This window comes from Protomyctophum parallelum, assembly GCF_964188405.1.
Source record: "Protomyctophum parallelum genome assembly, chromosome: 13".
Taxonomy (NCBI): Eukaryota; Metazoa; Chordata; class Actinopteri; order Myctophiformes; family Myctophidae; genus Protomyctophum; species Protomyctophum parallelum.
The window spans coordinates 13,951,531-13,978,500 of record NC_139708.1 but is presented as its reverse complement, the minus strand read 5'-3'; the positions used below and the strand labels follow the sequence as shown (position 1 = coordinate 13,978,500).

The 26,970-nt window shown below is 42.8% G+C and overlaps 1 protein-coding gene across 1 annotated transcript; it reads right to left on the bottom strand.

Annotated features, from left to right (window-relative positions):
• Positions 1-452: 452 nt before the first annotated feature.
• gspt1l (G1 to S phase transition 1, like) lies at positions 453-26,893 on the bottom strand. The gene is made up of 14 exons (XM_083780503.1): positions 25,978-26,893; positions 23,856-23,903; positions 12,735-12,992; positions 12,223-12,256; positions 11,355-11,432; positions 10,365-10,545; positions 9,981-10,135; positions 9,520-9,669; positions 9,034-9,127; positions 8,371-8,451; positions 7,273-7,446; positions 6,997-7,086; positions 3,931-4,099; positions 453-1,466 (listed from the first exon to the last, which is right to left on the bottom strand). The coding sequence occupies exons 1-14, from the start codon at positions 26,243-26,245 to the stop codon at positions 1,414-1,416; spliced, it is 1,833 nt and encodes a 610-aa protein (XP_083636629.1). The 5' UTR covers positions 26,246-26,893; the 3' UTR covers positions 453-1,413.
• Between the last annotated feature and the right edge of the window lie 77 nt (positions 26,894-26,970).

Below are 26,970 nucleotides of genomic sequence, written 5' to 3'. Positions count from 1 at the left end.
AGTTGTCATTAAGCTAAGAACATAATGGAATATAATGCATAAAGAATAGTTGTCATTAAGCTAAGAACATAATGCAATATAATGCAACTATGCATAATATAGTAGTCTACATAAAATGCTATGACGGACTGACGGCCATATATGGTGGCGTGACGGAACGACTGACGGACTGACAGGTTTTCATAGTAATCTGCGATCACAATGAAAGGAGCAGCTATTGAAAATATCTCAGCAACATTTTAGGCACATCATAGCAAGGTAAGGTAACTATACAACTCAAACCTGCCCTATAGGTCGTGTGGAGACTGGAGAGAATATCTATCAAGATTGTGATTTTAAAGGTTGGCTATTTTCTAAAATGACTCACCCGCACCCACACACACGCTCAAAATAGAGGCAAGTCGTTTTAAAATCCTCCTGGAGTTCAAAAAATGAACACGCTTCACCGTTGCCCAATTCCATATTTTATTGTCATAGTAGTTTGCTTTAATAACATGTGAACACGCCCAGGCACACAGCCAGAACGCCATTAATGAGAAACCATAAAAATAAAAACAATAAAATAAAATAAAAAGGTTGGTCAAAGCAATGGAAGTAAAACCAGGATTTCAACATTTTGGTTTTATCTGGTTAAACTGCTTCAAACTTTTTTGCCGTTTACTTCCTAGCAAACCCCTGCTGGTCCACATCTGTGTAGAGATATAACGAAAGTTACCAACGTAACTACAGTTCTACAAATTCCCAATGACCACTAGAGGCGGAGTTTTAGGCACTGAATATAAAACTGCGTCCATGAGGCACGGAGGCAGACATTCAGTGACTTAAACCCTATATACTTGAGTCCCCCAGGGGTCAATAGGCACCCTGAAAATTTTTGTCTACACTAAATATCTTCACCGAAAATAGCTGATCTACAAGCTCAGAATGCGTCACAAATGCAACGCGTTCTGAGCTTATAGATCGGTTATTTTCGGCAAATGCTGGCCCCAGGAAAGTGGATAAATCATCGCCTCTAGCGGTAAACGGGGATTATATAGTTTTCATCGATGAAAGCATAAAAAAAGGAATTAATCTTTTTCATAATCATGAGTAGACTGGAATAGGTACATGTGGGGAGAGGGGGCTAACCCAAAAATGGCATAGCTGAGCTCTCAATATGAGAAAGCCGACTCGTGTGGACTTGATCTTGGTTTTTAATTATTTGCTTAAAAACAGGTTTTTCTTTTTCACAGAAGTGTTTTTTTAAGCCAGGCGGAGAGAGAGAGAGGGGGTGGTGGGGGGCGGGGGGGCGCGGTGAGGCGCTGGTTGCCGTGGTCCAACAAAGCAAGCCTCCGCCACCCTCCTCACGTGGTCATGTGACCGGGGCTCCCATCCATCTATCCATCCATCCATCATGTGACGTGTTGGTCCTCTTCAGTCCCTCTCTGGAACCAACTTCAATACCTTACCGATGGCAATGGTTTTACCTGGAGACACCACACAAACATTCAACATTTGTCATCTTACCCCATTTAGGACAGTTTTTCTGAAATACTCATGTTTCTATATCAGTGGTGCTCAATATTTCATGTCAAGGACCCCAAAAATGATATGTAATTGGCCGTCAACCCCCATCTGAAGATATCTTGTCCCAGGTTCCCAGGGGACCCCCCCGCGAATATACTCCGAGATTTGCACACATTTACATTACAACTTAAATTTTCAAAAATAGCAGATCTACAAGCTCATAGCGCGGCACTCTGGCAGCTTGTAGATCTGCCATTTTTCAATAGCTAAAGTATAACAATGCTTAAAACACCAAAAGGGGTTCCAGCCCTGAATGGGTATTCAAGAAAAAGTATATAAAAATAAATACAAATGCACGACTAAGGGCCGATTCATACTTTTATTCGGCTCTAGAATAAGAGTATGAATCTCGACTAAAACCTTTGGCCAATCTATTTGTGAAATAGTGTGAAAGGAGAGCTCAATTAGCCTTTCGCCAAGACCCACCCAAGCCCTTTCTTGGCCAATACCACGTTAGCGACAGTTACTGGCCGTGGTCAAGCTTTCAATGCTGGTCGAAATGGTTAAGCAGTGTCAATAAATATATTTGCTGTAGCATGTGTGGACCTCAGAAAGAGGGTTTGTTTTCTTATCTTGTGAGCAAACTAGTCCATTCCATGAATTATTTCGCTCCGTTGTGCTGTTTAATAGTAAATATTAAAAATAGGCTCTCATTGACTTCCATTTTAACGGGGAAACAGCTCATGTTTCAGTTTATGACATCAGGGAAACTCGTGCCGTTTTAGTTTCATCTTTTGATAGATTTATAAACTATTATGGTTGAAGCAGGTACTGAAGCAGTACCACAGTGTTCCCAACTCTTGCGGGGACGTCTTGCGAGGTTTCTGTAAACAAGTCGCCACGCTGTTTGAGATGCACCCAGCTGCAGGTTTTTAGCGACAGGCGGACGACATCAAATGTGTTTGTTTACATCCATGGCATTCCAATAATACGCTTCAGGAGTGAGTGTACAGATTTGGACCAATCAGATAGTTTTTTTAGGCAGGCAGGATCTTCTTTCTACACAAACTAGTCAAAACAAGACGGACAACGTTGACATTTTTTATTAAAAATAAAACTGCATGAGTTTTCCTGATTCCTGTCAGAATTAGCTTATGTGCTAAAAGAGTAGCCTGGAACTTCTCCCTGGGTTTTCTGGCATAGGGAGGCAGGCCCAAGCAATTTTTTCAAGCATTTCAGACAAAAAAAAAAAAAGGCCCAACGAAGCAATGGTTTTGATTGTTTGTCCACTACAATCAATAATGGAAGAACAGGTTAAAATGTTGGACTGTCTGCTGCCTGTGCTGGTAAAGACGAGAAGACAGACGAAATAATTTGCAAAGGAGACTTTTCTTATGTTTACGGCTCGCCCGTCGGAAGATATGCAGGAGCACACCAGGTAGAAGACTGACGTCACCCCATTTGGAGCGACGCCCATCTGCACTCTAGGTTCACTCCCACCCGTATGCCGGTTGGAAGTGGACTGGGACACAGACTTTTCTTTCTTCCAGGAAATAAAACCTCTGGGTTTCCGAGGCTACTAAAAGAGTGACTTTGAGAGCTGTTTCCCCGTCTATGAGAGCCTATTTTTGAATGAACTAGTTTGCTCATAACAAGGTAAGAAAACAAACCCTCTTTCTGAGGTCCAAACATGCTACAGCAAATATATTTGTTGACACTGCTTAACCATTTTGACCAGCATTGAAAGCTTGACCAGGATCCTGACTTAGTAACCGTCGCTAACGTGGTATTGGCCAAGAACGGGCTTGGGTGGGACTTAGCAAACGGCTAATTTCCGATAGTGTATGTTGGTACAGCCAAACAGTTGAAGAAATCCCAGATATAGATGCTTTAACCATTGCTTGTGTATTCCATTGCTAGTTGGAACAATTAAAATACTCTTATCTGAAAATATATAATATTACTGTACCAGCCACATGATGCCGAGCTCAAGTGTTATGGCCGTGGTCTAATGGAAATCAAACTAAAGGTACTTAGAAGTTCAACAGGTTGAGAACTTAGAGTATATATATGAATAGAGAAGACACCCAGAGGAAATCTTGAGGCGAAATGGACATAGTGGCCGAATGAAGGTATTGCAGCCTGGCCCCAAACACATGAACGCGCTGTCCGTTGACTAACATTGTACACGTTCACGACGGACGACGCTCGTGCGCGTTCAACGGCAGCGCGTTCATGTGTTTGGGGCCACTCACCATTGCAATCCATCCCAGAATGCACTCTGTTCCTACCAGGAAGGAGGAGTGAATCCGCCTCATGCGCTTTTGAGCAACTTAATGCAAGTGGATGGGAGGAGAACTCGGGTGTCTTCTCTATAGATATATAACTCTATGGTTGAGAACCAGTGTTCTGCGTTGGCCGTACCTTCGTCCCGTAGGGTGAATCGACCCATCTGGGGGAATTCTTTGAAGGTTTCAAGGCAGATGGTTCCTGCGGTGCGAAGACGAGCGATGCACACCTGGTCCTGTTTGACAAACCGTGGCCGCGTCTTGCTCTTCTCCCCCGACTTCTTGTCCACCAGACAGATTAAGGCCTTTGGAAGAGTAGAACAGACCACAGTTGGAAAAAACACAAATTGTGAAAATACAGTTTGATATCCTTATCATTACTTTTGAGCACTAACTTCGTATCTTCATATTTACTATGCTTCGTTTGTTTTTGGTAAATTAATGTACTTTATTCTACGTATGACAGTAAAAATCACACCCGTGTGAAGTGAGTGTTGCAACTCCGTGTGTGGGTCCCCAGGGGGTCCCCGGAACTTCCAGACCCACAGGAACGAGCCCAGGGCGCTGGCCCAGTTTCGGCGGGCCGCCCGCGTCCGAAACAGTTGAGAAACAGAGTTACCGTGTGGGGGTCCCCAGGGGTTCACTGTACTGTACTGTACTGTACTGTACTGCACTGCACTGCACTGTACTGTACCACCCGAGGACATGTGTGTTACCCATCTTCTCCATAAGGAGCTTGAGTCCAGCAGTGGTGTTTTAGTGGATTTCAGACTGGATGGAAACCTTTTTAATATCAGGAGGCTACAGGCAAAGACCAAACTGTCCACAGAGCAGGTCATTGAGTTGCAGTATGCAGATGACTGTGCTCTTGTGGCACACTCCCCACAGGACCTCCAGTCCATCCTTGCTGTGGTTGTCAAGGCCTACAGCAGGATGGGGCTGTCTGTCAACACCACCAAGACAGAAGTGGTCTGCCAATGGAGCTCCAGTACCCACACACCCTGCCTGCCTAGGGTTGGGATTCGTTAGGATTTTAACGGTTCCGGATCCTTCCCGGATCCCTCTTAACGGTTAAGGTTCCTAACGGTTCCCTTAACGGATCCCAATATTATTTTTTCCCCTTTTTTCTGATATAAATTATGCTTATATTATAACTAACCTAACCAATAACTAACCTAATAAAAACAAATTAATTAATTCAATTATTGAAAATGCACTTTACAATTATGAGGTGGCACTATTATTTAAACTTCACCACCACCACCACCAGCTAGCCACCACAACAATATCATTGTTGCAATTTGTACTGTATATTACAATTTGCTGTATATTAAATACAGTACACATTGCAATAATGATATTGTTGTGGTGACAAATGTTGTCTTTAATGTTCGGATTAATTTAATATGAAGGACCCCTTACCCTAATGGAAACAAATTGGATGGATTATGAAATCCTTTTAGCAGACCTTGTATTATTGAACTGTAGGCTACGTTCCTGTGCTTTTTTCTGCAAACTGTTTATAAAGTAGGCTAATCAATCTATGGAGGTATATGCACCTAAACGCTGGGCTCCCAACAGTCACGCGATTAATTTAGAGCCAAATCAAAAGCAGTTGAGTTGCTTATAAGTTGTAAAAAATAAGTGCAGACAAATTGATTTGGCGTGATTCATAAAATATCAGACAGAAAGACGTCGAGACATTGGCGTTCTAAATTAACACCATTAACAACAGTTGTACAATACACCTAATGAAAAGCTCTGTAGACATTAGTAGTTTTTATTTTCTAACGTTACTAGCCTGGGGAAAGTGAACCAGCCTTGCATCATCCTCATCCCCCGCCGGCTGTGGTGGAGCTGTGGGGAGTGCGGGCTTTCTGCATGGCTCTCAAACACGATTTGCCTAGATTATTCTCCTGAGTTGTGGACTCGTGTAGGCGTATTGATTTTGAGTTGTTTCATCAATGTGGACGTGCAACTGGTACAAGTTGCAACAACCTTTGCAGGGAACTATAGCATAACATTTATTCCACTTTGCGTGCTCAGCCTCAGAGTAATTTCCCTCTCTGTTAACCACACTTTGGAGATCTCTTCGACATCACTCGCTCCGCGGCGGTGAGCGGTCGCTGAATGCACAGAACAGTGGGCGTATTCTCCCCAACCCTACACACTCCTTTAGGTGGGGTGACGTCACCTCAGGCTCTGCTTGCATGCATATTGCACAGACACAGCGGAGCTAAATGACGACTGATGAGAACCGTTTGGGGAACCGTTAATAAAACACTACACACACACACACACACACACACACGTGCGACTACACACACACGTGCAATACCGCACGCACGCAGCGCACGCAGGATGGCACGCGCATTGTACACACACCCGCGGACATTGCTGGCCATTGTTGGTTTCACGCATGCGCACACCACTCGTGCTCACGGATACATACATACAGGTACACACACAGGTACACGGACATTGTACTACAGAAAATAGCTGATCATCATGCCAACTTGTCGCTTCAGCGCATGAGCTTGCAGATCTATTTTTTAAGTGTTTTCCTATAATAACATTCTTAAATTAAGTTTAACTAGGTTTAAAGTGACCATGTGTGTCATTGGGTTAACAAGAGCTTGTGACTAAATATTAACTACATTTGACATATTGAAAAGGCGACTCGATGACCGAAAAATAAACTATGCATGGATTCTTGTCTCTTGCGTTAAAACTCCCTCCGTGACACAGTTATCTTGTAGCCTACCTTAATTTGATTTAAATAAAAAAACAAAGCATTGCTTTGATCAGTTCCCCTTTCATGTTGAGGTAAAGATTGTTCCAACTTCTATCACAGCACAATGAGCACATCGTTGGAGCAATGGGTCTCTGTTCCCTACATAAGTCCCGGGCTTGTATGCACCAACATTGCAGCCCGTGCCTCAGGGCTAAGGCAGGGAGTAAAACTAAATAATCATCCTCATCCTCCTGCAAGTAGCACCGGAGCGACCTCGTTACATTTGAACTCACACCTTAAGAAATTAGGTAGCATATGTGACCTAATAGGTCACGGTCTAGAGCCCTGCCGGCAACCGCCTGTACGTTTCTAGATAGAGAAAAATAAACATCCACACTATTCCAAATGCATCTGTAGTGTACATTCAGCACATGTATACTGATAAATGCTTCTTCCAACAGAACTTACCGTGATCTGCACTTCTTCAATGCAGGTATGGATATGAAGCACTGCGTTGTAACCAGGACAGATGATGGACTTATGTTCAATGATGACAATCTGAGAAAGTGAAAGAATAATAGTTGTGATGTCACTGATTATCAAAAATAGTACGTTGATGTTCATGTATGCCATGTCTGGACTATGAATTGACCAACATTTGTTGGAACAGGTAGGCCAAATCGCTTTAATCGCCTAGTTTTTTATTTTTATTCATGGCGTCATAAATAAATAATATTTAGGTACCTGGGCATCAAAGGTGCGTCCTGAGTGGCACAGATTCTCAGCGTTACACAGGATGAAGCCTGGTAGGATCTCCTCTTCCTCGATGCCCTTCAGTCGCAGCTTGAGGTTCTCTCCAGGAATAGCGTCCTCCGTCTCCACATCATCTGACAGCAGACTGAGCACCTCCACCACATGCTGCATCAATGAGGAGAAACCATCAACACAGCATTAGGAATTTGACACCATCATGTCATGGAGAATAAATTAAGCTTTAGTGCTCTGTGTGCACAATCCAATTGCTTAACCACTTGAACCCTAGTCCCTCATTATGCACAGGCCAAATGGGAACATGCCCAGGGCCCTGGAGTCAATGGTGGCCCTTGGCATTAATGGTTTGTAAATTAACCCATTAAAATCATGCAATGCTTATGGCGGGCTACCACTGTCAACATGGAAAAAACATAAGAGATTAAAATAGGGTGCATTATTCATCCCAAAACACAGTTTATAGTTAAGGGACGCAATAAAACAACGACCTCTGCATCCACGGGATGAATTACTGTACTGTTTTTTTTCTAGTTTTTTTTGCTAGCTTTAGTTATAATCATTATTTCTTCTTCTGTTTTCTACCATATAAAATGAAATGGGAGTTAAATGCTGCAATTTGTAAAAATGGCAAAATATGACTCCTAACGTCGTTGAAGTGGGAGTCATAAATTGTCCCTGGGACTCATCTAAAAGACCATCCCTGCATTCCAGGACTCATTAGATTGAAAACATATTTGCATCACTGCATAAGCTCAGCTGGAATAACTGATGAACCAATTCACTTTGATCTAAAGGAGTGAAAATTCCTCCATTTACACTTCTCAAAAACAATGCTCGACACAGTCAACGTCTCCCAATGTAGGCCTAAACTCCATGGTGAGTTTGTATCCAGGGCCTGTGCATGGCCATTGTGGTTAATCTGTCCATGGTGTTCTGGACAGATTCATCCATGTTCTACTAACTCACGTGTCACAACGCGACATCTGCTTGTAGATGCTATTTTCGGCAAACGACACAGGCATATAAATGCAAATGCACTCAAAAGTGTGTCCAATGAGAAAAGGCTCTTACCCGGTTGGGCATCATGATGAGCTGCTGTGCTTTGGCTATGCAGCCCGACTCCAGTTTTCCCAGTATTACAGTACCCATATCCTACAGAGAAATGAACAAACTGTTGTGTCAAACAAGCAGATCTACAAGCTTACGTGTTGTGAGCTTTAAGGTCTATTTTTAACACATAGACTGCCAGCATTGTTTCAGTCTGTGTCGATTCCAGTGCCGGAGGATCGCAGACCACCCGAGGCGTGAACTTTGTTCATGTGACGAGTCCGTAAATAAAGCTTGTTTTGATTAGAATCAGAATCTGGCTATCGTTGAAGTCTGTTACAACGGCAAATCCCAGATTTATTTCAAAAGTACCACATCAAAACGAATGTCGAGGATATTTTGGAAATAAACAAGTTGTCAGAGAAAAGTATTGTGTTTACTAGTCTTTTAGAAAAGTCATCAAAAATCCCATTGATATGGTAAAGTCAATTTGAAAAATATACTAGTGACAATGTAAAAAATGCAGGTCACATTGTTTAACCGATTCAATGGCTTGCATTACTTTTACACAAAGGAAAAGCAGCTCCCAACAGATCCATTGGAGAAAAAAAAAGTTATTCGATATAAGAACCTATACTTCAAAACAGCAGTGTGTTCATTCCAATCCAAGTAGGGGGTAATTCTTACCTTGTATTTGTCTACGATGGGTAATCTAACAGGGCCGTCACTTGATCTGCAGAAATTTGGCAAGCTGTCCAGGTGTGAAATGAATGGTAACCCTCTGTAATTACAACACATGGTAGTCATGAGGAAAAAGAACAGAGCTTTGCAGATTGAGGGGATTCATCAGTGTTCCCCAATATTTTACCCATTCTGACCTGAAATCAGATTCTAAAAATGTCTTCTATATCCTATATATATATAGTTCTGAAAAAGCTATGTTTCTTCGATTTTTCTAAAATAGCAGACCTACAACTTGTAGATCTGCTATTTTTCAATAGCTAAAGCATAACATAATGCTAACACCAAAAGGGGTTCCCGCCCAAAATGGGTTAAAGAGGGTGTGATTTCTTTGTTAAAAAGACCAAACAAAGTTGATTTCACCTCAACTCAGAATGCCACACTGGAAGCCATGTAATAAAAGGTGCCAAAATGAAACGTTTTCAGACTTACATGTACCACGGGCACAGGTCCGCTGGTTGAACTGGTTCCTTGAGGTTGGCTCCAGTCAGACCAGAGCAGGGCATGAAGTAAATGTCTTTCTTGGGGTTGAAGCCCACCTTTTTTAAAAATGGCACTAACTTCTCCTTGCACTCCTCGTATCTGCACAAGGTTGGACAGAGTTGGAGTTGAGTTTGATATGCATTAACACACAACCGAATATTTGACATGATCATGTTTTCCCTCCTAGCCTATTTGTCTGTCCTTCTGATCTCAGGCACCACTGGACCGATCGCCTGAAAATTAGCACGGATTTCCAGTAGGCCAAGGAAGAACCTTCACCGCAATTCTTTCAAATTAGCCTGTTTAAGAACCACCATGAGGAATTTTATTTTGAGTTCCCCAGACCCCATGTTGAGAACCAGTCATCTATGCCTTCTACGGAATAGGTCTTCAGTCATGAAATATGTCACCTCTCAAGGCTCCAGTTGACTGTGGGGTCGTCCATTTTGTTGACTAGGACTATGAGGTGCTTGACACCGGCCGTTTTGGCCAGCATGGCATGCTCTCGCGTCTGACCGCCCTTCTCAAAGCCCGTCTCAAACTCTCCTTTCCTGGCCGAGATTACCTGGAAAATTAATTAAGAAAATTATTACTTCTTCACAAAGTGAAGGTGATTCAGTCTGTGGGTTTTATAAATATTGAACCAATGGAAAGTAGCTTGTGCCTGCATAACACGCTGTCTCTTTTTTCCCTGAAAAGTAACAGTTTTGGACATACAAGGTTTCCACCCAGCAGCAGCAACAATATACATGCAGAAGACGTCCTATATGACGTTACATACATAAAGAACTCACCAACACAGCCAGGTCAGCTTGCGACGCTCCTCCTATCATGTTAGGTACAAAACTTTTGTGACCTGGAGCATCGAGGATGGTAAAGTGCTTTTTCTCTGTCTCAAAGTATGCCCGGCCAACCTCCACAGTCTTTCCTTTGTCTCTCTCCTCTTGGTTTGTGTCCAGAGCCCAGGACAAATACCTACAAACAGGGTCACGGTTAAGAGATGACTGACTGCCGACTAAACAGGCCATATTAATCATTTTATACTTAAAATAGTGGAAATATCAGATCTGTGTGTGTAATAATTGTGACAGGCCTAGACAGTCGCTACATGACATGTTCAGAGCAGTGCTACAGTATTTGCTACTGTGACACTATGGACCTGTGAATGTTTGTCAAAGCAGTGAAGTAAAAAATATTATAGCCCAATATCAGCCCAAGGGCTGTACACAAAAACAAGCTGTAATAAAGCATTACTGTAATGTATTGTATATACATACACATGCAAACAAATCACACAAAGATGATATTGGCAATTTAAAATGAGCTGAATGACTAATGTAGTGCTTGGTTCTCAGACTAGACCAACAATATATTACTGTCCTGTGGCTCCCTCTTGTGGAGAGTTGAAATATACCACTTTTGCTGGAAGTTTTAAGCTTCACCAATTTCCAAACAGAGTGATACTCGCATCTTTTTGGCAGGTGAATCAAATCCAAACAAGGTGACTTTATTTTTGTTAAAAAATGTCAAAACATAAAAAAGAGAGAGTGGAGGTTCTTATGTGGCCTACTGTTAGCGTGCATGCAGAGTTTGACATTCATCAGTCCAGTGGTTTGCAAGGTTAGATCCAGAAAAAGAAAAGAAATCACACACCGTTAGCCTCAAATAAAGCAGGATAGTTTACACCAAGGTGTGTTCAATGCACAAATAATGGACACGCCCAAACAGTCATTGTGCTACCAACGGTAGTGTAGATGGACGAGTGGACATAGAGTTGGACTCACCAGGTTTCCCTGTTTTTCTCCTTGGCCTCCCTCTCATACTTCTCCAGAGTCCTCTTCTCCACCATGCCTGTTAAATACCTGGCAGGGATTAAAGTAAAAATAAAACATCTCACGACTGAAACTTTGTCATGCCGATACCCAATCTGTCATTTGTGAAATGGCATTAAAGAACTAACGCTTTTGTTCCGTTTCCTAGACAGGGATACAATTGTAAGATAAAACAAAATGGGCGATAAACAGGGCCATTTTTGAGGGCCACTAGCCCCTCCTATGCCCAGCTTTGTGTGTCTGTGTGTACCCCATAGCGATGATTTGATTGGCTGAGGGCTTAAAAAGTGAGGACAGAAAAGTGAGGACGCCAAAAGCGATTAGCCGTAATGTGATGATGTATGATAAGAGCGCCCCTCACTTCACACAAGTGTGATTTTTCTAAAAGTAGATGGTGGTTGGTGATGGTGGTTCCCTGATGTTTAGTTTATTCAATGTGAGACTTCAATATATTGTAAAATCAATGTTAATTTAACTCTGAGTGTACAAATGGTGCCATCTTATAATGAGCATTAGTGTGTGCTTATGCTCATTATAGATTACAATAGGCACTCACAGTATCCTGTGTCAACAATAGTGGATGTACAGGCTCACAACACTGATGCATTGTGAGGTTGTAGAGCTGCTATATTTGCAATTAGAATGTGCTCTAGTCCAGTGGTTCTCAAACTTATTTTTCACCTGATACTATGAATAACGATAAACCACCTTTTGAAGAATATACTGAAGAAGACCTGGCAAAAGCATTCCAGCCAAAAACTTTGAGAACCCCTACTCTAGTCTACAAATGGAACTCCAATAACCAGACATAAGAACTCACATGATCTGTCCTCCAATGGTGGACTTGCCAGCATCTGTAGGTGAAGGCAAACAGAGAAGAATTAACTAAAACACCAGTGAGAATGGAACAAGCTGTAACAGAAGCTCTCCATTGAGAATGAATAATCCAATCTGGTGACTTGATGTACGTCAAAATGTTGGTGCGATTGTTTAAATTGAATTGCATGCATATAGGGACAACACTGGGATCTGTGGCCTAATGCAGTGGTTCTCAACCTTTTCAGGCCGTGACCACAATTACATTTAGTTTGACTCGGTTCCACAGACAAATTGTGAAAATTTGCTACCGTATGTGCGAGGCGTGGTGAGCTTGTAGATGGGCTATTTTCACAGATTTAGCCAATGGCTAATGTATTGTATATATTATATGGATTATTTTTGTTTCTTCCTTTTTTCTTTTGAGGTATTAAAAGGCCTTAAAATTCCATAAATTGTTACTTCACCGTCACCGGTTTGTGTTGAGAAGCGGTGGGATAAGGTAAGGTCACTCACCTACGTGTCCTATGAACACGACGTTGACGTGCTCCTTCTTGGGAGCGTTTGGCGGGATGGCCGCCACCTTGGGAATGTTTGGCACTTCTTCATCGTCCTCCACCTCCAGGGACGTCACCATGTCGTCCGTGGTCTCCGCTGTCGGGCCGGGCCCCCCGTCGCCCGCCCCGCCCCCCGGCTCCGTCTCGTTTGGCTCCGTCCCTTTCTGGTCCCACGTCTCCTCTGTGCTCATCTCTGCATTGCCATTCTCAACCGGCGCTGTGGAAAAAGCAGGACGACACAATTTACAGTTTAGGAGAAAAAAAAAGTCATACGATTTGTCACACAAGTTACAGCAGTTTGACCCATCTCTTGGAGCGCGCTCAGGAATCATTTGATTAGTTTCCAGTGGTTCTCAACCTATGGGGACCCCCATGTCGGGACTCCTTGCATGATGTTTTTCTTTGGTGACAGTGAAGTGGTTTTATAACTATTGAACCAATGAAAATAATCAACAGGATCTTGTGACAAAAATAACGACATTGGATCACAGGTTCCTTCATCAATTTCCTGAAAAGTAACCATTTTGGACAAGAGGTTTAGTGACAAATTGCTGAGCCGCTGTGAAAAGCAGCAGCAATGCCAGTGGATGTGACAGATGCTATAGTATAGATGAACTGAGCCACGGCACCGCACAGCCCAGACAAGGGGAAGGGGGGCCAACTGCCCAGTGATGCAGTGTAGGGATAAACACATCATCCAGACAGAGGAAGGCAGAGCTATGTGCTACTCTTTGGGGAACAGCCTTAGAGTATATATGAATAGAGATGGCATCCGAGTTCTCCTCCCATCGACTTGCATTACGTTGCTCAAAAGCGCATGAGGCGATTTCACTCCTCCTTCCGGGTAGGAACAGAGTGCATTCTGGGATGGATTGCAATAGTGATCGTGCACAATGATAGTCAACGGACCAGCGAGTTCATGTGTTTGGGCCCACGCCCCACGCTGCAATACCAAATTCGGCCACTATGTCCATTTCGCCTCAGGGTTTCCTCTGGGTGCCGTCTCTATTCATATATACTCTAAGGCAGTGGTAACCAACCTTTTCAAGCCCAAGAGCCCATTTTATTCCCAATTGTAAGCCAAGATCTACCACTAAAATGAATATTCACATTGGCAGATGTTCATAAAGAGTGCACCCGCGCACGCACATGACGGATTATTATCGATCAAAAACAATCCTTACAATTCCCAATTGTAAGCCAAGATCTACCACTAAAATGAATATTCACATTGGCAGATGTTCATAAAGAGTGCACCCGCGCACGCACATGACGGATTATTATCGATCAAAAACAATCCTTAGCGTCGCTTACAAAAGCATGTGTTGCACAGCATGAATGATAAGTAATCACCGACCTGGCTGGATAAATATCAGTGGTCCATATCCATTGTGTGACCTGCTTAACGAGCAACGGTAGGCAGCCGAGTAAGTTAACAGCTTAGTAAATTAATAGTCTACTGTAGCTGTGTGTCAGATGTTCTGTCTGAAGTAGTCAAAGACAAGGAGAATGTTACAATTTAATTCACAATCGAGCATCTTGCCCTGCATCGAATATCCCATGATAGAACAGCAGGATAAAAACGGATAGTCTGTCTATCATCCATGCATCCATGAGCTAAGCGTCAAGCCCTGTCTAGGACCCACTTCCTTCAAAACTGTGGCTTTCTTGTTCCAATAGTTAGAATCTTCAACTCTCAATGGCTACGTTTACATGAAGGGTGATCATTCCGAATAAATACTTCAGAATAAAATACATCCGATGTAATGTTTTTTCCCGCTTGTTTACATGGGAAATGGTCATTCCGAATGAGTGTTTATATGGAGAAGTGATAGAAGACATGATACATGTTAATTCACGTGAAACTACGCCATCTGTTGGACACATAAAATATAGGCAGTTCATTCATTGTGATATTCAGACGAAAGACGACACTTTGAAATCCCATCATTTCATTCCGCAGTAGTTTTGAGGCTGCTGCTTGGATAGGGACGGACATATTATGTTTACCGTCTTTTTTCCCCCACGTGCTGCGGCTCCCCTTCTCCGCTGGGAAGGTGATCATCTCGTTTTTATGTGTAGCCTACTTTATTATCTACAGCACGGCCAGGGCACGCAACACACTGATTATTATTGTATCGGGTCGCTCGTTATTTTTGAGAGAGAGAGAGAGTGTGAGAGAGAGAGACCGTTGAACACACACACACACACACACACTGACACACACAAAATGCACGAAATAACGCGCTCTATGTGCAAACTCCTCAGCGCGCCTTGGATATGAGGCTTATGAGCGCCTTGGAGTTGGAGCGCAATGGAAATGAGCATGCTCAGAAAGACCAGAATGAATTTACATTCGAAGCAGTGTATACATGAGTCCAATTTTCTTTCAATCGCATTGAACATCGGAGTAATCCGGCCAGTGACATCGGAATGGTTTTTAGATCGCATTGAGCGTTTTCATTCGGATGTACGTTTTTGTAGGTGTTTACATAACGTTTAATAGGATTGAACTTCTATTCGGAATGAAAAGGGGATTTAACTGCTCATGTAAACGTAGCCACTGTGTCATGTTTTGACAGCGGCACTAAACATTTTGACACTTTGTCATAGTGATATTTATCCAGCCAGATCGGTGATTACTTATCATTCATGCTGTGCAACACATGCTTTTGTAAAACGGATTGAAAAAAGGATTGTTTTGATCGATAATAATCCGTCATGTGCGTGCGCGAGTGCACTCTTTATTTGTGCGTGCAGCCGTGCACAGTGTTTCTCCCACGTTTGGTTAAAAGTTGGCGTTCGAACTTTACAAATAAGTTTAGTATTCAACGTGTCGGGGACGCTATCATGCTGCGTTCACTCTGACGCTCTGTGCTGTCTGCGAGCCAGTGCGAGGGAACAACAGCCACACAGGACACAGCACATGAGCACAGAGTGCTAAAAGGGGGAGGGCCGAGGGCGGTGCGGTGGAAGCAAGGGGAACAGATCTTCAAGCTAAAATGCATCGAGCCTCTACACGTTGTTAGCTTGTAGATCTGCTCTTTTTTGCGAACGACATTCTGCTGTGTATTGGCTGGCTGCCCGTCAGTCTGACACTTCGGGATCGACTTGAAAGGTTCCCTGGTTGGTTACCCCTGCTCTAAGGGAACATCACTTTAGCCCACACTTGTCGTTTGATGTGGGCAGTACGGGTAGTCGGGTACAGACAGGCGTTAAAAAGGTGACAAAGTAGGTGCAGCAGTAATGGTATTTACGCACCCTAGGACAAGGCTCCTCAACAGGAGCGATAGTAGTAACCTCAGTTACTACATGGGGACACAATCTTTGTGTGATAGGAACTTCAGTTTTTTTAAGTGGTGCAATAACTTCCTTAAGTGACTATGTGTGTGTGGGTGGCTGGCTGGGTGCGTCTGAGCACGAAAACAGCATGGTTGTTTTTCACCACCTGTGCGCAAGCTAACACACACATAGTAACTGTATATATGGTGATTTTGGGTGTGCCAGTATAGTAGTGACAGTACAGTATAGTAGAGGGTACATTAGAGGGACCCCCACACGGTAACTGTCATTTATCAACCGTTTCGGACGCGGGCGGCTTGCCGGTATCGGGCCGGCACCCTGGGTGCGTTCCTGTGGAACTCCCCGCCCACGGAGTTGCACCACTTACTTCACACGGGTGTGATTTTTTTTCATTAACCACTTGAACCTTATACTATTATGAGGGGAACATTGGCCGAAAATAGCATATCTACACCACAGATATTTTCGGCAAAGGGGTTTGGTGTAGGGGGGGAGAGGAGACCAAGTATATGTTTTGTGTTAATGCTATATACAATAACCTGACTCTGCCAACTGGTGGCAGCAATGAGTTCCTCCTCCTGCTCCCATCTGGTCACTCTCGGGCAGAGATTATGTACTCCGAACAAAATGTATTATAGCTGTGCCACAGCAATACAAAATATTATGGAGATATCAGATTTTTGTCCCGCTGCTTCCGGTTCATCGTTTCTGCTTGAGAGAGACCAGATCAAGGTAGGAGGGAACTTGTGAACTCAATACTGCTGCAATCTGGCGGAGTCAGGTTAATACAATGATTGCTGTCAAACAAGTCTATGAATCAATCTATGAAATTTATGAAAAACTAATTTACACAATATGTAGTGCTTCAGCTTTCTCTCAGCTAAGAGGTCCTTGGTCTGAATAACATTGAAGACCCCTGTCCTAGGGCATCAGTTTCACTCTGGACCACATCAATCCTAGTAAAAACCAGCAAAGACTATTGCCCATTGCGGAGGTGTAGTGCTGCCAACGAATATTCCATATTCGAACGAATTCTCGAATCAAAAAAATAAATGAACTGAATATATAAAATTAAGGTTCGAATAAATAAATAAAATGCTGAGCAAGTTTTCACGAGACGGTGCCGTGGTTAAGCGTTGTGAGCTTGTAGATTAGTTACATTTGCCATGCGACACGCCGACACCAGCATACATTGAAGAATAAATCAGCTGCCTCGCACTCTTCCTAAACGCAGACTACGCAGGCTGCGTAGGTTCCCCTGTGCAAAGTCGGCAGCGTGCTACCAACTCAACTGTGCCAGCAATGCGATCTTAAATGTTATGTCTCAGGTTGTATTGGTGCAAATATAATTATTAAAAAATCCGAATGCTCGAATCCACGTGGGTTTTTTAAATGAATATCCAAATGTAATTTCTGGACAATTCTGGCAGCACTACGGAGGTGTTTTACTTTGCTAATAGGCCCCAGCAGTTGGGTGGCTTTTATACCATTCTTTATTTAGTAGAATGTGTTACTTTTAAGTGCTGCCCTTCATCGTTATTCTCCATTTACTTAACGTCCTCTAATTATGGTAAAGGTTTTGCACAATGGCTAAGATTCAGCTTTAGAATGTGCCTTGATCATTGATTCACAGGGACAACCATTTGCCACGTTATTAATTATTGAAATAACTACTGGATGTCATAAAGCTGTGTTGTTCAGCTTATATGGCCTGTAATTCAGTGACGATGGTGAAATTAGAGAACAAAACATGCACAGCAAATTAGTACCTTGCCTAAGGTATGATGATGAGTTCTGTTGGCCTGAGTGAGTGATTCTGTGTGTATTACGATACTTACACTATATTTTACACTGAAAAGTAGCCAACCTACACGCTCACAACACAAACACAGACTTAACTTTGGGGCGGCGGTGGCTCAGGGGTAGAGTGGCTGGATGGTAACCGCAAGGTTGCCAGTTCGAACCCGGGCTCCCCCAGAGTTAGTGTCGAAGTGTCCTTGAGCAAGACACTGAACCCCTAATTGCTCCTGATGTGCTGGTTGGTGCCTTGCATGGTTTCCGCCGCCATCGGTGTATGAATGTTTGAGTGAATGGGTGAATGTAATGCACAATCTATGTAAAGCGCCTTGGATAAAGGCTCTATATAAATGCACCATTTAATTTAACTTTCCAGCTGTCTTGCTAATCTTCCTCTCTCTCTGCCGCCGGGCTAGCATGGTTTTTACCTCACCCTCTTCTGGCCCCGTTCAAGTGACACATGCAGTCTATAGATGGGAGTATAAAATGAAGTATTCTCATTTTATTCTTAGTTGCCCGCAGCAAACCACAAGCTCAACGCATCGAGTCGTGGGCTTGTAGATCGGCTATTTTTGGTGTGCATCACCCACACGCAACCAAGTTTAAGAAACCCTTAGGGGGTGATCATGCCAAGACAGTACAGACACCCTGGCAGAATAGCACATGGGGAAAAACAGCATGGTGCTGCTGTGGAGCAGACCTGTCTGCATAACCAGATGATCAAATAATGAAGACTTTACCACATCTACAGACAATGTCATACATCAAAACAGGAACCAAAATATAATTGAATAGTATACATGGTTTCTGACCAACAGCAATGGTTATGTATTTATATGGACCTATAGATGAAGGAAGTGAGGCTAAAAGTGAATTTCTCATACAGTTGCTGTGACAAACATGGATCATGAGACATTTTGCCAGGGTCACAGGCAATAAACAACAGAGAGAGTGACACTGCCTTATCTAGTATCACCAGTGATCACTTTTACTGGTAGAATACCAGCCTTTCACTACACACAGTCACGTTTCACTTGGGCAAGTGTGTACATTAACAGCCTCCAAAATAATTATAACAAACAAAACAAAAAAATTCAGTCTGAGAAAATGCCAGCCGTGAATGACTAACATGTATAATCTCTCCTTGCTGCTCTAGCCCTGCTGCCCCAGTTTGTTCTGCTGTACTGATAGGGGTCTACTTTATCGCTGGTTCTTTAACTTTTTCATGTCAAGGACACCACATTAATATTAATTTGGCCCACACAAGATTCACAATACTCAAAATCTTTTTTTTGAGAGGCGCTAGCCCCTCCTATGCCCAGCTTTGTGTGTCTGCGTGTACCATGGAAATGATTTGATTGCCTGAGCACGGAATGTGATGTATGATAATAAAGCCCTAACCACACCAAAGGGTCAAGATGGTTTAGCGTTGTCCCTGCGGTGTGATGTCTTGTTGCACGTTGACCCACGTTGACCCTAGTGATTCAACGCATGGAATTCAATGGACCAAACCACACCAAAGGGTCAAGAGGTTTTTAGCGTTAACTCCTTGCAACCGTTTGGACCCAATGAGTTGCATGGTGAGCCTTTGGTGTGTTTAGGCCTTAAGAGCGCCCCTCACTTCATAAAAGTGTGATTTTTTTATTTTTAAATGCCACTTTTGTTAACCACTTGAACCCCAAGCATCCCTCTTCTGGGGGGAATGTTCAGCAAAAATAGCCGATCTACAAGCTTTCAAGGAATTCGAGCTTGAATTTTTCCCAAATTGATGTGTGTGGAGTGAAATAATTGTGTACCAAATACGCTCAACAATTTAATTCATTCCGGTGTATAAACAAATCAAACATGTTTACAAACATGTTTATAAAGAAAGCAAATATTTATATATGTTTGTGATCGGTTAATATACATTTGTACTTTGGTTATAAACAAAATCACAAATGTTTTATAAACGCGTTTATTAACAAATCAGAAATGTTTATGAATAAATATCAAAATTAATCATTTTATTAACACTAGTCCTTACCCGTTCTGAATATATGAACAGCAAATGATGTTCAGTGTGGGTAATGTGTTGTAATAGATCACATTACTGATAGGGGGGAACGGGGAATTGTTTACAGATGGTCTTGGGAAGTTAGGTTGGGCACAAAAGTAGGCTAATTAGTAGGCTACTGTAGTTTCTTTTGCAAGAAAATGCTGCAGTACAATCATAAGTATACCATTGATAGCTTGGTATTGTGGCTGCTTTGGAGAGGTTATCCTTTAATATGAATAATCAGTTGGATAAATATGATTTGAAGTGGAACGTGTTCCTCAGTCATGTTGCAGGTCCTTTGGTGTGATCCATGGTCAGGCAATGCCCTTTTGCTTGTTTATTGTATTAATATACATAGTCCTTACCCGTTGTATGGACTATTGCCCCCCATAAATATATTTAATTGCTCTTCATTTTAACTTGTATAATATATTTGTGTCTTTTTTGTGTGAATAGAAACAGCACTATAACATGAAAATATTTGTATAAATGCATGGTAGGGAAATGTTTTCATGGCAAGGACTGTAAAATGTACACTTATTAGCCCACAGACCCCCATTTGAAAAGTATGAAAGACCCCAGTTTGACATGCAGCACAGAAAGTATGGGCTGTCGCACAGGTATTCCCAAATGTACAGTGTGGGTAATGTGATGTAATATATCATATTATTGATATATGTATTTTGAGGAAGAATTGCTTTAATATAGACTTGTTCACTGGAAATGGAAAAACAGTACATCATAGTCATACATAGAACTGAAAGTCTCAAACAGTCATTGTCATGTTAGTAGTGTAGTAATTGCATTTATGGGGAGATGAGTTGTTCAGTACCCCCCCTGGTGGCCGCGGGGGGTACTGCGCCCTGGGTTGGATTATAATTTCATATAAATGGGTGATGTAAAAACAAAATCTGTACAGTAAATACGACAGTTGCGTCGGTAAAAAGTAGCCTAGCTGGATTGTGGGAGCGTGCAGATTTATTTTGGCATGGAGAGATGTGTGCTAATAGTGTGGCTCGGTCGGAGATAGACCACGGACAAATAAACGGGTTTTTATTCACTAATAAATTCATTATTAATCTTATTGGAAAAATGGCTTCGTTAAGACCTCCATATTATTATGGTCAATGCCTGTGTGAAAAGTGGGAGCGATTGGTGCAGGCAATGAGGAGATAAGTGTTTGTTTCTGACAGACAGACAGACAGACAGACAGACATTCGCTCGTTTATAGTATGATGATGTATAATTTGTTTATGAACAAATCACAAATGTTTATTGGGCGCACACACCTTGATTGCGTATATTGTCCATTGTACAGCACCTCGTAACTTTGTTTTGAAATGTGATTTATCAATGAAATGCGCGCACACACACACACACACACACACACACACACACACACACGCACGCATGCACGCTAAATTAAAAAGGCCCGTGATGTGGAAGAGTCCATGGACACTAGTAAAGTAATTACTCTTGTAAGGTATTTTTTCCCCTTCAGCGAATCCCTTACCACATGAACATTAGCAATCTTCTGGGCATGTCATAATAGGCGGAAATTGACAAAAGAAATGAATATAGAACTCGAAACTACAATCTGTTGTCACTATCGACTTACAATGAAGTACATAGAGCTTAAGTGGTTAAATTGAATCTGAGATGGACAATGTTAAGACCTGATAAACTCACATGTAGTACACACCCCTCCCCACATCACTCACTAGTGCTGCACAATTAATTGAAAAAGGATCGAGATCTAGATTCAGACACCTATGCAAACACATTTTGTGAAGAATCGTGCAGCACTAGTTCGCTGTCCAATTCATTTTAGTTAGTCTATAAATATTTATGGAAAGAATTATAATCGTGTGAGAATCGTGATATCAATTATTGTGGAAGAAAATTGAGATTCACATTTGAGTAAGAATCGTGCAGCACTACCACTCACTCACACCACCCAAAAGTGGAGAATCCCCTATGTGAAGCATTTAAAGTGGGAATTCCCTCATTTCAAAATAATGATTTTGTGATTCGTGTACTGACATGAAGTGTGAGATCCACGTGGGAGCAACGGCATTCCCCGTGTGAATCCTGAGATCCACATGATTCCTTTTTGGTCATTTCTCACATGTAGTAATTTCTGTGCCAGCAGCTCATAGATGACCGTGTGTCTGCATAAACTACTTTTGCCCCTTTTACATAGCTTGCACAAGTCCAGAATGTTGCAGCACCGTCACAGACCCGCTTCAACATTTGCATGAAAGGATCAGCAGACATGGCGGAACAAAGGTGTGGCCTCTAAGTTCCGAGCACCTTTCTGCCTCCAACCACTCCCTGCTTACTTAAGTTCTCCTTCTCAAACATACTGAATTTCCAATCACACAAACCCATCACTCGCACAAATCCACTACTGAAACAAATGTTACGCATACGCATTAACATGTTCTCTCTCTCTCAATTCAATGGGCTTAATTATTGGCATGATAAAACATCTATCTCTCACATACACAGTCTGTCTTTCCGGCATAGTAACATTATTTAAATCAATTAGCCTAAATAATTAGCCCCAATCATGTAAGTGCATACAAATATATTTTGAGTATATTTTGCGGAGAATGCGTACCTATGGTAATGTATAAAATCTACCGACAGCTAGGGGTGTGAATCTTCTGGTAGCCCACGATTAGATTCTTGGCGTCACGATTTGATTCAAAATGCATTCGATTATAAACGATTCACAATCAACACTCGCCAATAAACATTGCTCTGAAAATGTAATGGAAAATGTTTATCTTAATGTAATTCAGATCAACATCCCCCCAGTCTGTTTACCTTTGCAAATGTGTTTCAAGACCGTCCTCGCTTGAGGAACCAGTCAGACGGGGTGAGGAGGATGGGCAATGAGAGGTTCCAATGAAGTGTTAGTTTGTAGGTCCTATGAGTGTGAATTACTAATCACATCACAGAGCCTCCAGCATCACCAGCCTTCCCACAGTCTCCAGCCTATAGATATGCTCACGAGGAAGAAGACTATTGTATCCAAGCGATCATTCCACCGTATGGGATGTACTATATTGGCTCCTGAATAGCACCTGATTAACTTGTATCTAAGTTGAGAACGTAAACATGTAAAATCGATTTCCCAGCTAATCTTAGTTACACCAACATTGTCTTGTAAACATCGTTTTGTCATTGGGGAGAGCTCTAAAGATCACAACACTGTATATTCATTTTTCACACAGCGCCATGCTGACATACAGAGAGAGAGGGAAAGAATGAGTGACAGAGTGACAGATATACATAAGTGCCTCCAAACGATTCAATGAGGACAGAGCTTGGCTGTATTTCTCCCGGCTCCATTTTAGCAGCAACTGTCCGTGAAAGATATGCAAGCTCAGAAGGCATGTCAACATTACTGGCGGCAAACAATATATTTGTTTGTTAGATTGTGTGGAAATTGTGAAACGTTTCAGAAAATAAATAAATAAATAGGAATTGTCATTAACGTAAATCCTAGCACCATTATTCTGAAGATGTGGATATTTCATAATAAGTGAACATTCATCCAAATTTGATGTTTGGCAAAAATAGGCTAACTGTGGGCAGAAACACTGATCTCTGCTTGTAAATCTTATATTTGTATTCTCATATTTGACGTACAATAATTAGATGGGGTTTAAGACAAGTAGTGGTTTAAGAAGCACTTGCCTAACTGCTAAATATATGGTTATTTTACCTTTGTGGCATTAGGCACAAAGGGCCTTGTAAATGACAGTATTGTGCATTGGGCTTCAGACTGCAAAACAATGCACTGTGTTAGTAGCCAATCACAACCGAGGGCATAGTAGCGCCTGAAAGGTGGGGTGTACGACACTGTCGTACAACAGAGCATAATTTAAGCACAATGGCACAGCAGAGAACCTCACTACTGTCTATACATACCAGGTGGTGTTTCCGAGAGCTCCATGATGGCTACCGATTCAACAGCAACTGAAAAGGGAGGAGAAACACGTTATTTTGTTGGCTTAACTGAAACATCCCTTCATTTTGGGAGCGCTTTTAGGAGCCTCCCAATAATAATAATAATAATAGAGCTAACAATGTCCTAACAGATGATATTTATTACCAAGTGGTAACTGTTCACAAATTAAGCAAATGACGAGTCAGAGCTACAAACCTGACTGCGTTACTTCTCAGGCGCCATTTCCACCAAAATAACTTGTTCTAGAACTGTTCTAGATTCTTGGAACCCTTGGTGCTTTCAAAGAAGTGGTGGCCATTTTTGGTTCCAGACCAGTTCCAAACCAACGTTCAGGGTTCTGATGAAACAATTCATTTTCAGTGGAAAAACTCTGAACTGGTTCAATATTAGGCAGGGAAAAATAACTGAACCAGTTCAAACCCTGTGGAAAAGGGGCCTCAGTGATGGAATATTATGTATTCCAATAGTTTTCTGTACATAGGTAGAGATAGAGGTTATTGCGATCTGTTCTTATGCTTTGACTTCTAGAACCTCGAAATTAGTAAATATTTTGTCTGCTGTTGATTGTAGCTGCATTGCGAGTCTAAGATAATCAGGACAGTAACAGATCCAGTATTCCACAGGAAGCATGTGTGCCAATTTGTGGAATGTGTTCTAATGCATCCAACTAGTCCAAAGAAACCGACTTAAAAAGTTAACTTTTTTCATTTACATTTTTTGATGGATTGAGGGTTGCACAGTGCAGACACACACACACACACACACACACGGGGCAGATTCACACTATGGTCCCAGGTGCGCACTGTGTCGTTTGGCAGATGTTGTGGTAGTGTGAATGCTGTGTACCGTTCCCGGGAGCGGATCATCCAACCGTTGCGGGACCACACCTGGACTGGACCAATTGAAGTGTACTTGGATACGGATCGCTACAATGTGAAAGCCACCATTACAGTTGAATGAAGTGAATTTGGGTGCATTAGAATAAAGGCCAATGTGAAACATGGCCAGCGGGGACCAGGCAATCATATCAGGAACAGTTGAATCAATCGGACTCAGTATGAATCTGCCCTTGATGTGAGGTGGTGGAACTGGATCCAGATCGCTTTTGCAAATGTTCCACCCAGATGTGGATGCTGGGGTTCAAGTGGTCATCAACTAGGGTCTGTAACACACTGGACCAGAGTTGGCCCTGTACTTTCAGTTCACAATTCAGCCAGCGAACAATCTGGCTTCAACAGCATTATGAACATATCAAAATGGGGTCTGGTGACCCACTGGGCCGGGGTCCTAGAGGGGGGTCCCCAGACAACTGAGTATATACACTCAAATGTCTTTAAATAGCCATTCTAACAATTTAATGTCCCCAATATGAATATATCAAGTTGACATATTAAACCACAGGTTCTCGGTATGAGTACCCTTACACAAGTCTGTAACTGTCAAATGTTCCATTCGTGCACTCTCAGGAGATAACAGTGTTGATGTTACAGTGTAGATTGTGTCAAATTTGGGTTTGTGGCCTAATACTATAAACAGACAACTTAACGTAAATTGAACCAAAACACATCTTCATATCATGGTCAGCGTTAATTGTAACGGGGGTCCATGGCGTACAAGTATTCTGGGGTTGAAGGGGTTCGTGCGGTAACTAGACAGACACACGTGAGTAGTTGAGGATGACGCTCGCCGGGTGCACGAGTAAGTTTCAGGCCGGACGCGTCAGCTAAAGTTGTTGGTAGACAAAACAAGCATGCTAAAGCTAGCAGACGCTTTTCTTACTATTATTAAGCACTTTCCTGTCGGGTTGGTGGTGGTGTTGCTCGCCTACAACGAGCAACAACATCGCGTCGTTGTTGCTAGTTGTCGGCGACGCGATCGTGGCGGCGTGACAGTGTGCCGCTTGAGCGAGGGACGCGTGTCTTTTTTTCCCCTTTCCCCCACACATCTACTACAGGAGGCACCTACCGGGGTGGGTTAGCTTATTAGCATGCTAACCGCTAAGCTAAGGTGTTAGCCTGCTCCCCCCCACCCCCGGCTGTCAACGTGACTGACTCGCCCCGAGACGAACCCAGCTCAACTCACCTCCGTCGGACTCGTCTCCTCCCCGGTTGTTTGTTTCTGACGAGGCCGGCGCCGCCACGTCTTTGTCGTTGCTGTGCGGCAGCATGAGGAAGGAGGCCGGCACGAACTCCACGGCGTTGACGTTGGGGACGAACGGCTTGGCGTTGACGTTGAGCTCCATGAAGGCGTTCTCCAGCAACCGCTGTTCCCCGGCGGCGGCCGCAGCGGCGGCCTCGGCCGCGTCGTCCTCCTGCTCCCAGGAGTCAGGGGCAGTGTCTCTCGGGTCCATCGTGGCGGAGGTGTTGCTGGTGGTTTTGAGGGTGTTCCTCGTATACTTCTTTACTTGTTCAAAAAGCTACGCAGTTTCTTCTAACGGGTAAAAAAAAAAGGCAGTTGAAAGCTGCCCGGAACCCGCACGCGACGTTACGTTTTTTAATGAGAGGAGGTCGCGGAATGGAACTTGCTTTCTCCGCCAACTCTTCGAACGTCTTTGAAGTGGAAATGTATATATATATATATATATAAAAAAGCAGCCGCCTCAGTTAGTTGTTGTGTGTGACGGGTAAACGTTGGACGTCGCTCCCAGAGACAGTCCTGCTCCGTCCTACCTACCTACCTACCGCGTGAGAGAGCTGACTCTCTGCTCTACGTACGTCCTCCGGTTCATTGACGGGACGGCTGCCGAAGTGCACCCTGGGGAATGTAGTTTTATGGCAAGTCTCGGCCACGTTCCAAAAACGCGACAGAGACTGCCATAAAACTACATTTACCAAAAGCCGATCCAAAATGGTCTGGAAGAAGTGCATCCTGGGATGTGTAGTGCTTATGAGGAAGCCGGTGCCTTTCTGGATCTGGATATGTTCGGGGAGAGCCCAAAAAACAAAAAACTACATTTCCCTTCACCCGACCAAAAAACAAAGGCTACGTCAGCGGTTCCTGACCTTTTGAGGAAATAAATACTGTACATCCATGCCGCACATTCAACATATTTAGTTGTCATCATCATTATGATTG